Here is a 13,166-nt window from a genome sequence, read left to right on the forward strand (position 1 = left end):
TTTTCAATCCACTAATCAAAAAATAATCAAATTGCAGTGATGAATTTGCTAAGTTTTAAGTGCTATAAAACACTGAATCTTGGCATGCTGGCTGTATAGGAGGCTACTCCATGCATTTAGCAATGGATCTGTTTGACGGTGTCAGTACTACCATCCATCCCACCTATCCAGCCAGGTACCAAAAAGTATCTCCAGACATGGGCAAGTGCTCTTTGCAGTGGACTGGGGAGTGGGGGGAAAACTGTGAAGTGTCAGAAGACAGAATCCAGAGGTAGCTGCCTGCTGAGTAGACTGTGACTCTGCATCAGTCTGTTCTTGTGCATTATCTCAAAAGCTCTCCTAAGTGTTTTTTTTTTTTTTTTTTTTTTTTTTTTTTTTTTGGCTAATACAATAACTCTTCAGAGACAAGATAATTTTATTTTGCTGTCCAGTTATTTTCTTAAAAAACTTTAATGCTTGATAAAATAAAACAAAATTTTAGTACCATAGAAACCTTTTGAAATGTACTTATTATCACTATGTACAACTTCAAAAACAAAAGCTTCCAGCTCCAAATGAAATCATGCTCAACATCCTAGATAGAGTCAAGCTGAGAAGTTTTGTGAACGGCCAATGTGAGCCTTGGCTTGGAAGACTTAAACAGTTAAAAAATATAAATAAGACCTTCAGTGAGTTGAGAATCATGACAATGCTATCTGAAGTCCACACATCTGGATCTGGGAAGTTTACATTGTTTATCAGATAACAGCAAGCAAAATGAAACTCTTTGAATGTCCAAACTTCAGCCTTCCAGGAGAGGGGTGGTCCTGCAGGTTCACAGTTGATCTATCAAACACAAGGCCCCCACATGACACAGCTCACTTAAGGATTCACAGGCCATTTTTCACCAGCTCATGGACTCCGTTCTCATCGATGATTAAAGGTGCATGGAACTCTTTATCTGCCACATAGCCTTCTAGCCCCTAAAAGGATTGCAATGAGCATAGTCAGAAACGTAGCAGGTGTTGTGAAAAATTACTTTAACTATGTTGCATTTGTTTAATGAAGTGCTGTTGGTTAATGAAGTGCTGCCTGACTAAGGCACCTTACTGGTCTAATGAAAAGCTGAAGGGCAATAATAGCTAGGCAGTAGTGGGACAGGCAGGGTTGGTGGGCTGACAGAATAAGTAGGAAGAGGAAACTAAAAGAAAGAGAACGAGGAAGAAACAGGAAGATACCCAGGCTAGCCAGGCAGCCACCAGCCAGACAGACTACAGAGGAACATAAATAAAAGAAAGGTAAAAGGCCTCAGACAAAATGTAGATGAAGATAAACAGGTTAAATCAAGTTATAAGAGTTAGCGGGACAAGGATAAGGCCAATCATTCATAACTAATAGTAAGTGTCCATTGTCGTGATTTGAGAGTTAACTGGTTGGTGGTCCAAAAGAAAGCCTGCTACAAGCAGGTGTTTGTCCCACAACACTGGCCTGGGGGTGCACTAAAGATTTAAAGTACGAATGCCAAAAGTTGGTTGGAGAGGAAAAATTTTAAAGTCTACTTCATATACTTTGTACACTAGACTTAATTACTGATTTATGGGAGCATAAGACAAATACCCCCCCCAAAAAATATTCAAATTTCTTTTTTGGTTTGTGTTATTTTAAGGTTTGTTTTGTTTTTGTTTTTTCCAGTAGTATGGATGAGACCTAGCACATACTAGCCAAATGATTATAATGTATTTTCTATGTTCAATAAGATGCTAATCATTCATCCCATGATCATCAATAAAAACAGTTAATTTTCTAAGCAAGATAGCTATCTCTGCTACTACAATAAACAGTAAGAAACTCCAGGAAAGCTTATGTAACCAGAACAACAGGGAACTTCAATTCCTCAGGTCTGTAAGGTATTAGTGCTAAGTGTATGGACAAAGCAGATAGATACCTGGAAAGAAAACTTACACTGCGTTACAAAAGCAGCCAGGTGATTAAACACACTTCATTTTTAAACGCCTACATCGGCATTAATGGGCAGGTAAAACATGCTATACACTACAGGCTTCTATTAATGGCAAGTAGTTCATTTATGGTATAGTTCAGTGGTTCTCGACCTTCCTAGTACTGCAACCCTTTAATACAGTTCCTCATGTTGTGGTGACCCCCAACCATAAAATTATTCCATTGCTACTTCATAACTGCAATTTCGCTACTGTTATGAATTGTAATATAAATAATCTGATATGCAACTCCCAAAGGAGTTGTGACCCACAGGTTGAAAACCACTGGTAGAGATATATTCACAGGGTACTAAGTGCTGTGATCCACATGAGCTGACTGACATATCCATCTCTTCAACAACTCTTTGCACTTCTTGCCGGGGCAAACATTTAGCTATAAGGAGATGAAGAGTACTTTGTAAAAGAACAGAGGGGAAAGTGAAGCAAACTTACTTCTCCAGCATAGGAGATGAGAGGAGAGATTTCACACTGGATTGGTACATCGTTGGCATCTTTCAAGCTAAAAAAAAAAAAAAAAAAATTATTCACGTTAAAAATTCTACTTCCCAATGTTACTTGCTAGTATGAAAATAAAGTCCATAGCTTTCCTCTGAGAAGCTTGCAGGTAAGAAAAATTCTAGTTAAAGAATGGAGCCCACCCTGGATCCTAGTCTCCACTAAATTCCCCAAAGGTTAACACATCCTCATGGTCAGAAACAAACTACTTGACCAAGTACCTATAATTACTTCCAGCTCTTTATATACTATCCTCTTACATAATCTCATTTCCAATTTCAGAAAGTTCACATATATGTGACAGTCCACTGCTAGGGCCCTTGAATCCTTCATTTACTTCAATTCTCACAAAGCACAAGCTTGCAAGTCAGATCTTAATGTTGACAAACACTCCAGAGCTGCACTGTCCACACAGTGGCCACAGTACTACTTAAAATGAAAATACTCAAATTAGTAGAATTTCAAACTTCAATTTCTCAGTCATAATAGTCACATTTCCAGTGTTCAGGAGCCACAAGAAATGACAACCAAACTAGACAGCAGATAGAAAACATTTTATTCCTTGTTCCATGATTTCCCAGAACAAGATTTTCTTATGAAACCTAAGTATCCTGAATTAGCTCAGTTAATTCATTAATATGTCTCAAAAAACTTGTGTTATCAAAAGCCCCTTTTAAAGTACTAAGACAGGAAGTGCCAAAGCAAAGTCAAGAACAAAGTCATCATTTGCCAATTCTAGGTCACAATCAGGACCTATGGACACTTGGAATCCTGAATTTCTAGAATAATCTAATCTAACATAACAGTCAATAAATAGTGTTTTCCTTATAGTCAGTCCTTGGAGAGCTGTGCTATTTGTTATCTCAAAAATCTTAAAAACAGTAGGTTCAGAACGTAGCTCAGCTAGAAGACTGCATGGTTAGCATGCATGAGGCTCTGGGTTCAATCCCCAGCATTGCACAAATCAAGCAAGGTGCTGCATGTCTGTAATCCCAGAACACAGGACATGGAGGCAGGAGACCAGCAGTCCAAGGCCATCCTTGCCTACACCACAAGTTCAAGGCCAGCCTGGACTCCATAAGGATGTGATAATGGTAACCGGTAGTTCTCTAGTTGGACTGACAGTCCACTTAACAAGGATAAATTATACCTGGTACTGGAAATTTAGCCAGTCAATTAGCCAGCTACTGAAGACATGTCCCTTAAAGGAAAACCAACTACCGCCATTTTACTAAACCACCATAATTCCTAACTATATTCTAAATATTCATCCTTGTACTCACCAAGTATATATAGCTCTCACTCCTCACCAAAGAAACCTCACCTAGAAATGACAGGGAAGCTTCGTGCATGATACCTCAATATATGGCTGCTTAAACAAGAAAGAGCTGAAGAGGTACAATAAAAGTAGACATGCTAACTTGAAAGGAAGAAATCTCTCCTGGTCCCAACCCTAGACCAAGAACTACAGGCAACAAAGGAGAGAATTGTCTTTTCCAGGGATGAGCCATCTAACTGGTTATCTAATACCAAGTGGTTGGCCCTGAAATCATACATACAAGTGATACTAAGATACTAAACATACTGGGGCAGACAGGTTGTATTTACATATTTAGATATGTACATACATATATTAATAAGAGGCCATGATTTTGAGAGAAACCAAAGGGAGATAGGGTATTGGGGGGGAGGGGTTGAAGGGAGAAAAGGAAAGAGGAAAATGATGCAAGTCTACTTTAATTTTAAAAAGATGAAAGAATTAAAAAAAAAAAAAAAAAAAAAAAAAAAAAAAAGGAAGCCAGCCATATGGCACATGCCTACAATCCCAGCACTTGAAGAAGCTGAGGAAAGTAGATCACTAGGAGACTGAGGCCAACAAGAGCCTCTCTCTTAAAAACAGAAAACAGTCAGCAACAATAGACAGTACAGACAAAACCCAGCCTCTCTGTAACCTCAAGCTCAAGATCTCTTCTAAGAATGCACTCTCAAACTGTGGTAACATCAATAAAATCTAGTTCCTAAGGCTAGTTGGAAGCCAGTCTTTCTCCAAGTAAGTCAGCTGAGTCTACCTGAGGCACTCTATGTCCTGTTCCAATGCCTTGTATCCTGCTACGTCCATACAGAATAAGGTGCTATAGAATAATGGAGAACTTTCTTTGGATTAATCTGTTATCACAACTATGGTCTGTCTGACTGTAAAAATCATACCCATTCTCCAAAGTTTAGCACAAGCCCCAATATTCCCTTGCCGCCTCTACTCATTTCAGAGTTACTGTTGCTGTTCACTGATAAATGTAAGGTCACTAGAATCCCTGTCTCCAAGACTAAGTATTACTTATGCTACACAGAACATAATATCTCTTAATTCCTATGGACATGTGCCTTGAACTCCAAAAGGCTGTCAGAAATGACTATTTCTCCTGTGTAAGATACTTTAGATCCTAGGAGACAAACAGCACTTGCAGCCTGTGAGCTTGCTGGATATATGACTAAACCAACTCCAACAGTAAATGACGGTCTAGAATCAAGAAAAAAGACATAGGTCTCTCCACATATGTGTCATATTCTTATGACAAGGGATCTAGCTCTGACCCTCTGGGGAAGCTCAGTCATACTAAACCTAGTGGGGAAATGCAGGCCTATCATGTTGATAAGATGCATAGAGGCCAGTTCCATTTCGTCCCTTGGAGTATTCAGTTATTATGAGAATGTGGTTTGAACCCAAGAAACAAATATATAACTGATCTGAATATTGTACATACATATATACAAATTATCTTCCATTCTAGACCTGTAGTGGTAGCCCTTGAATCCAAATGGGAAGAAACCAAGAAAATGGACTTCAATAACCAAGTTTAGAGGCCGGAAGGAGAGAAGACAGAAGTGGTCATCACCAAATGTAGACTCTCAGCTTATAGGTGAAACAGCCCAACAACAAACTGATCCATAATTCTCTCACCAAGAAACCTCTTAGTAGCTAACAGTAAGATAAGATGAAAAGTAAAATCATCATATCCTTGCTTCTATTCTTCAGAGTATCTCCAAACTGTCTCTCTCTCCCACATAAAGTAGTCTTACTTTCTTTACTTAATTTTTTATTTATTAGTGGTATATGTGTGTGCCTCTCTCTCTCTCTCTCTCTCTCTCTCTCTCTCTGTGTGTGTGTGTGTGTGTGTGTGTGTGTGTGCGCGCGCGCACTTCTCTGTTTCTGGATCTTAACAAAAAATAGATAATGTTGCTTCTCATTACATCATTTAAAAAAACTGTTTCATTTTAAAGGTAACACTGTGGTTCAATAAGGAAACGAAAGAGTCAAAGCTGTATTCCCTAAATTATAAAAGTAGTTTTCTACGTATTAAAAATAATAAATGCAACAGAAAATGATGAAGGACTCTGTGCCCCAGGTCCCATGGTGTAAGTCATCTATGACTCCTAGAAGAAACCAGACAGATCTACAAGATGAGATCCCTTTTCTGTCTACAGGGCCACAGAAACAATGCTCATAGGGCCTTGTCCCCCGGGCAGAAGAGCAGCACAAGAGGTACATGGAAGAAAGGTGTCAACAGTGGCTCCACTTCCGACACAATTTCCACCTCCAGATTCCTTGCCACAGACCTTGTTCCAAAATTACCTGAAATTCTTAAAATTCAAATCAAATCTAGTAACTTTTAAAGTTTTTATTTTTTAATTTGTATTTTCTGTGCACAGGTAGTTTGTCTGCATGTATGTCTGTACACCAAGTGTGTGCCCGGTGCCCGGTGCCCCAGGAGCCCAGAAGGAGGTGTAAGATCTTCTGGAGCTAGAGTTATAGATAGTTGTGTACTAGCAATGTGGGTGCTGAGAACTGACCCCGGGTTCTCTGACAGAACAACCAGTGCTCTTAACCACTGAGCCATTTCTCCAGCCTCTAAATCTAGTAACTTTAAAGGGCAGCAAAAATGTCAGCTGACCTTTTAGCTATAAAGAAAATGGCAAAAATAATACAAAAAAAAAAAAAAACAATAAAAAAAAATCTTTTTAGTAACCAGATGATAGAGGTTATACTATTTCTAGCTATAAAATTGACTGCTGATAAAGAAAATGGATACATGCTTTAGAATCAAAATAATTCACAATGATGAAAACACAGTGACCCCCGCCACGTGTGATAGCATGTGGCCATAATCCCAGCACTTGAAGGCAGTCAGGATAGAGTTCTAGGCCAGCCTTGGCTATAAACCAAGACCCTTTCTCAAAATAATTACAAAGCCAAAAAGTGTGCAAATAAAAGATGTCTCCCCATAGTAGAGGCTGTTGAATGTCAGGGGCAATCAACATCCATATTGAGAACTTATATATTCAGTCCAGTAAAATTCACTGCAGAATGTTATTTTCATTTAGCTTATCCTACAAGGGATACACTAGGATCCAACTTTGTTCTCCCTGCCTGTCACCTGCCCTGGTTCCCAACACCTGTAAACATGTCACTGTGGGCTCAAATACCCAAGCTCAGATTCTTTAGTAAAGCATGCTCCCCACTTCAGGCATGCACCGATTCTGCGTTAGTGTTATCCAGAGAGACACCTGCCACCAGGAAAGCAGAACACCCACACCAGAGCTTCAATCACCCTCCCTCCAGAGACCCAAAAGACAGAACACTAACTACAATGCCAGTTAGTATGGAGAAGCACAGCCCCATCACCATGCATGGCAGGCAGGCTGGTATATTTACTTGTGATTGACATCAGCTGTGATGGTCTCAGACTTCCCATTTGTAGCACTGCTATGTAGGAATAAATAAGCATTAATGGGAATGGAAACAAATAATAACAATGAAGTGGAGCTGCAAAATATACTTAACCAAATGGCATGCTCTATGGTAAATCATAAACTTGGCACGATAAACAATTAAAAAAATTAAATTAAGAAACCAAATTCAATAATCAAAGATGAGCATGAGGACAATGTAGCATGGCACAGAGAAGGCTTACTGACAAGGCCCAGCCTGCTGTAAGTGGCCTTGACTAAGAGACAAGGAGCACCATTCCTTTTAGAAGGATCTGTCATGGGACAGTGTGCTCCACTGCCCAGTGACCGAATGTTTGCAGCTTTCTAACACTTTGGTGCATGCAGGAGGAATTTTACCTTTTTAAGAACAGAAATTAAATGTCAAGATAATTCACCTAAAGACTTATAAAGGGACACTCTAGGTGCCAATGAGTTCTATTATTAAGATAAAGGTTTGAATTAAAAGTGCTTTATCTAAAAACAGGAATGGCTCCTTATCCTTTGAAACCTACAACACTTCTGAAGTTTGTCACTGAATGGAACCGGCATTCACTTCCCTTCATGACACCTCCTCTAGTGTCATGGTAAGAGAATGCAGAAGATGACCTGTAGGAGAGAAAGTTCTTGGTGGGTCCCAAAAACAGACAGGGCAGCAGACACAACTTCTGTGACTAAGTACCTTGCTTGTGGTATAGAGTGTTGCTAAAGTCATTAGCCACATGACATGCAAAAATAATGTCTGACCATTATAATGGAAATTATTTCACTGATACAGTGAGGATGCTTCAAAACAAATAAAAACCCAAGAGTTCTTCAACAGCTTTCTCTTTCTTAAGAAGCAAAGTTGACATTTCCTTCATAATGGGCACAGCTGTGGTCACTTTACATCACTAGTTACCCACACAATGACACTTTAAAAGTAAATAAATAGGAGAAGATCTAGGGATACATCAGACAGGAGAGGAAGAAGTTCAAAGTAGTACATACACAAAAAAGCAAAGACAGTGACTTACCGGGGAATTGCTGGGAGGCGAGAGCCATTTTCATCTATGAAGTGTCCCCCAGCATTGAGGACCCAGCAATGATGAAGGGACAGCAAAGCATGCCTAGCAGTGGTCGGGTTGTCTTTCCCATTCTGACTGTCTGCATTCTTGAGTGGGGAGAACTCGTCTTCCCGTAATACTTCATACACCACAAACTTCCTAGAGTGAGACCACAGAGACGTCATTGTAGGAAATAAACCTATCCATCCATAGAGCCTCTGAGAGGCCCCACCCAGCACCCCTAAGCCTTTGAGACTCTGACTAGGTTTCTTCAGCCAATTTCAAGTGTGCTCATCACTAATCCAAACAGAAATGGAACTTCCTTCTCCACTGCAAAACAAAAAACGCCTTTCCACGACATTCATCTTAGATGAGAAAGACAAAAAATTTCATGTACAAAGATCACATTAAGATCTATTTGGGTGTAGATAAAAAAGGCATTAGTAACCCAGCATTCAGGAAGAAGAGTCACAAAGATCAGGAGTTCAAACACACCCTGGCTAAATAGCCTGACCTACACGAGCCCTGTCTGAAAACGAATAAAAAGGGAAAGGAAAGGAAGATACACGGTTGTGTAAGGATGTTCTTATACAACTAACCTATGCTCTGCATGTTTATATTGGCCAAGTTCTGAAATATGTATCTCAGCATGCAATGTGATCTTTATATTATCTAGAGAGTTCACTGAACATGCACTTAGAGGTCAGTTAAGCTAAACAAAACTGGTCAACTATATTAATCTCTTCAGCCTCAGTTTAAAAAAAAATTTTTTTTAACAACTTTGCAACAGATCTAGATAGTGACAGCTGATTATTTTTAATATTGTACTTTCACTGCTGGAGTGGTGGCTTTAGATTGGAGAATGATAATGAACTTAATTAAACTATGCACTTGTATTGCGGTAAATAAGGATCAGGATAAACAAATAGGCCGAATAGATGTTTATTCAGGGAGAAATAACTTACAACCTAGACAGATGAACACCAGGAAATTCAACCCGATCCTCTCCTGTCCGAGTCACGCCAGCAAGAGAGCGCCTTCCTGGCCCCCTCGGACCTCCTTCCTCAGGTCCTCTCCGCCCATCGCTCCACCCCCCAATGGGCGTGGTCAGTGCTACAGAAGGACTACCTCACTACACACTTGTGGTCAAGATGTCCAGATGAAATAGACACAGCTTCTTGGCTAACAGTAAAAAAGCTGCATTTCAAGGCATATATTTGATCTTACTGGTGCTATTCAAAGCATACTTTGCAAACTGGAAGATGTCAAAGACAAATTTTTCCATCTTTATTCCATTTGGCTTGTCTGGCTTCATTAAGTGTCCCTGGGAATCCACATACGGGATCTTCTTCTGAGCCACGTGGTGTTGTAACTGAGGTTCATAAACACTAAGAAGTAAAGGGGGAAAGATAGAATCACTTTCCAATTCAAAACAAAAAAGGATCCAAAAACACTCGGGCACAAGTGTATCATCAAGTAACACTGAGGTTTTCTGAGTGAAGGGCATTCATTACGTTTCAGCTCATGTGTAAATAACATAACTAGATTCCTCCTGGGAAATTCAAATGATTTTTACATAGAAAAAAAAAGGCAAAGCTAGATGGTGGCAGTGCACATTCCAACATCCCCCCCCCCTCCTAGCACTTAGGGACAGGGAGTCTCTTTTGGAGGCAGGGGCATCACGTACTGCACGGGGAAAGCCTCCTGCCCAACCCAGCACCTGACAGGGCTCACAGAAAGCAGTCACAAGTGAGGTGCTTCCTCTCTGAGAACACTGACCCTCAAGGAAGGAAATGGGGTCTGTGGAGTGGACTTGGGGCTCCTGCCTACCTCCTCATAGGTTCACTTTCTAATTAACAACAATTCAAAAACAATTTTAAGGGTTCCTATTTTGTTCATACTTGACAACATCTTTCAGGAATGGTACAGTGAAGAAATGATTGGCAATGTTCCCTGCGTTGAACAGCAGCCGTCCATCTGAACTTCGTTTCTGAGCTGTCGACAGAGAAATCTCACTGTATTCTACCACCTGGTACACTCCATCCACTCGGCAAACCACTCCGACTGGCTCTGTGGGGTTTGTTTTCTCTACCACCTGCCCATCAGAAAAAGACAGCAGTCAAGGAAGAATTCAATGCAGGTTCTTTTGGAAACATGCCATATGAGAAGGCCACCTTTACATTCTGTTTATATCATCTTTAAGTCCAATACAAGATAAGGCTTTAGCCTTAAAAAAAATAATTAACTATCTATATTCTTCTTTGACAAAATTATTTCCAACAAGAAATCATGGACAAATCAAAATAGAGCAAAAACACCACTGCCTACCACCGACCCAGAGGAAGCCAGGACAGGGAATGCCACTTCTTACATCTGGCCCAGAGGAAACCAGAGGACAAGGGATAAGTAGATGAAGAGCTGATTTCCCCAAATACCCTGCATTTCTAACTTAACTTATCCTTATTCACACTTAAGTTCTTGCAAAATAAATTAGTTTATCTGGGAATCCTAACACAAAAAGATGAAGGGGAGGTATTTTCTCTTACTTTAAACTGCCCAAATCACTGCTTCACTTGAATTCTGACTCTTGGATTAAGAGTTAGCAATTAAGCGTTTTCCTTATCAAGGTTTGAGAAACCTTGATAGAAAATAGGAAGGTGAAAACTAGCAGTTCACCTGGCTCTCACTCCACTCCAATCAGAAGACTCCACCCATACTTATCACTTCATGCTGGATTTCATTTGAAATACAAGAGTCTAAGCCTTTAAATTTTATGAAAACCAGTGCTTTGCTCATTTAACAATGGGTCTAGGCTCTAAGTCTCAACATAACCAGAGACAAATACCTGGAAGAAAACTATGGTCTAATTCAACATTGTACTAACATAATAATCAAAATTTAAAATGAGCATGGTGGATTAGATTGCTGTAATAGGAGCATTCAAGAAGCTGAGGCAGGAGGACTATAGAGTGATACCTAATCAATTATAATTAAATGTTCAGATGAAGTGTTGAGTAGCACATACAAGAATCAAGTAAGAAAAATTATTATTTTATAATGCAGTATGTGGCAAAGTGTTTTTAAAAATCTGTCCTGATCTGAAAAGTATACCCTAAGTCTATATGAAATATTACCAATAAGCTTAAACCTCTGCTTCAGTGACTGACTTCTTAAAATACACAGGGCCAGTCCCAGTCTCACGAAGGGAACTAAAGCCACCCTTGAGGACTTCAATTACACAGTAATTAGAGGCACAGGCACAGAGCCTGGCTGTACTGAGAAGGGGTCCTGCACATGGAGGTGCCTGTGTAGTCAACTGTTTGTCGCCCTGTGAGGGCCACAGTACTAACTAGAAAGTTTTAACCAAGGAGGTAGATTAAAATGGAAGGAAAACATACAATCAAGGACCATTTGTACTTCCTGTTAATCAAGTTTTCTAGGACAATGGTGGTACAGAGCTTGTGGAAGTAACCAACCAGTAACTAATTGACTTAAGGACCATCCACAAGATGGAATCTATAACCAACACTGCTGAGGTAACCAAGAACCTGAGATTAGATAGCCCAGGGACCTAGGGTCACACCAAATAATACTAAAAAGAAAGGGGAAAAAATGTAGTGATAAAAAGACTCCAATGACATTCTGCTATAATCATAGATTAGTATATTGCTCAGCCATCATGGGAGAAGCTTCCTCCTACAGCAGATGGAAACAAATACAGAGACTCACAGCCAGACAGTATGCAGAATGAGACACCTTGGAACACTCAACTCTAAATGGGATGTCTCTATCAAATTCTTCTCCTCAGAGTTCAGGGAACCCCGTGGGAGAGGAGACAGAGGGGGTGGAGAACACCAAGAAAACAAGGCCCTCTAGATCAGCATTCTTGATTTGAGGGGTTTTGTTGTTGTATTGGGTTTTTGGGTTTTTTTTTTTTTTTTAAAAGAAAAAGCTTAGTTGTGTTAGAGGGGAGGAGAAGATTGAGGATCTGGAAGGACCTGGGGGAGGAGAGGAATATGATTAAAATATATTTAAACTTAAAAACTGCTTTAAATAATAAAAAACATAATAAAAAGAATGTGTCAAAATATATTTTAATACCTTAATTGTCTTATTTGAAAAGAAATGGTATATATATCCCACAATCCTAACACCTGGAATTCAGAGGTGAACTTACATCTCAAAAACAAAGATAGGGGAGAAATAGTATTGGTTCACACTTCTAAAAACTTTAAAGGTATGGTTCCCTCTGAATTCTTTTCCAGTCCCTGAATGACTATAATCTTAAATGACAGTCCTGAAACTAAGTGGTGAGTGTGTAGAAGACACAGTTGGACTTCGGCAGCAGCCATAGCTAATGGAAAAGTGTTCATGTCTCTGTGTGAACAGGGCACTCACAAAAGTCAGCCCACCAGTTTGCAGTCTCTGAGCTGCCAGGAAACACAGGCCTATTCTCCACATGGGTTGTAGAATGGGAGTGAGAGTAAGAGCTGGAAAATGTGAGTTCTAGTCCTGCTTCTGCAGACACCATTACAGACCCTTAATCTGGGACTCAGAGAGTGTCTGAAACGAGAGTGCCAGTATCTTGTATCAAATGGGCTAAGGATGTCATCTCTGATGCCCCTTCTATGTTGACTCTGGTCTCCTAGTCTTTCCATTGACTGAAGCTTATAGCAGTGAAGATTGAGTTTCTATTTCAGAAAGAAGGGTGACACCAAGCGGAAGGAAGGCAGAAATGCACTGTTTTGCTTTGATGACCTTCAAGCTTCGTAGCTACTTAATTCCAATAGGCTATGTTTCCATTACAATTCAGTAGTGTTGAAGCATGTGGCATGTGCTACTGAGTATCTGATTAGACAAATGC

General features: G+C 39.8%; 1 protein-coding gene across 3 annotated transcripts in view; it reads right to left on the minus strand.

The window, feature by feature from the left end:
* Positions 1 to 397: 397 nt before the first annotated feature.
* Positions 398 to 13,166, minus strand: part of Uap1 (UDP-N-acetylglucosamine pyrophosphorylase 1) — a 32,124-nt gene continuing 19,355 nt past the window's right edge. Inside the window, exons 6-11 of one of the 3 annotated variants that reach the window (XM_051186212.1) lie at positions 10,204 to 10,397; positions 9,550 to 9,690; positions 8,273 to 8,461; positions 7,204 to 7,251; positions 2,430 to 2,496; positions 398 to 962 (exon numbers count right to left, since the gene is read on the minus strand). In XM_051186212.1, coding sequence (XP_051042169.1) covers positions 870 to 962; positions 2,430 to 2,496; positions 7,204 to 7,251; positions 8,273 to 8,461; positions 9,550 to 9,690; positions 10,204 to 10,397 — 732 coding nt within the window. In that variant the 3' untranslated portion in view covers positions 398 to 869. Of the gene's footprint in view, positions 963 to 2,429; positions 2,497 to 7,203; positions 7,255 to 8,272; positions 8,462 to 9,549; positions 9,691 to 10,203; positions 10,398 to 13,166 lie in introns of all 3 variants that reach the window. The other 2 variants (XM_051186211.1, XM_051186213.1) reach the window with 2 other exon arrangements.

This window comes from Phodopus roborovskii, unplaced genomic scaffold (genome assembly GCF_943737965.1).
Source record: "Phodopus roborovskii unplaced genomic scaffold, PHOROB, whole genome shotgun sequence".
NCBI classification, from domain to species: Eukaryota; Metazoa; Chordata; class Mammalia; order Rodentia; family Cricetidae; genus Phodopus; species Phodopus roborovskii.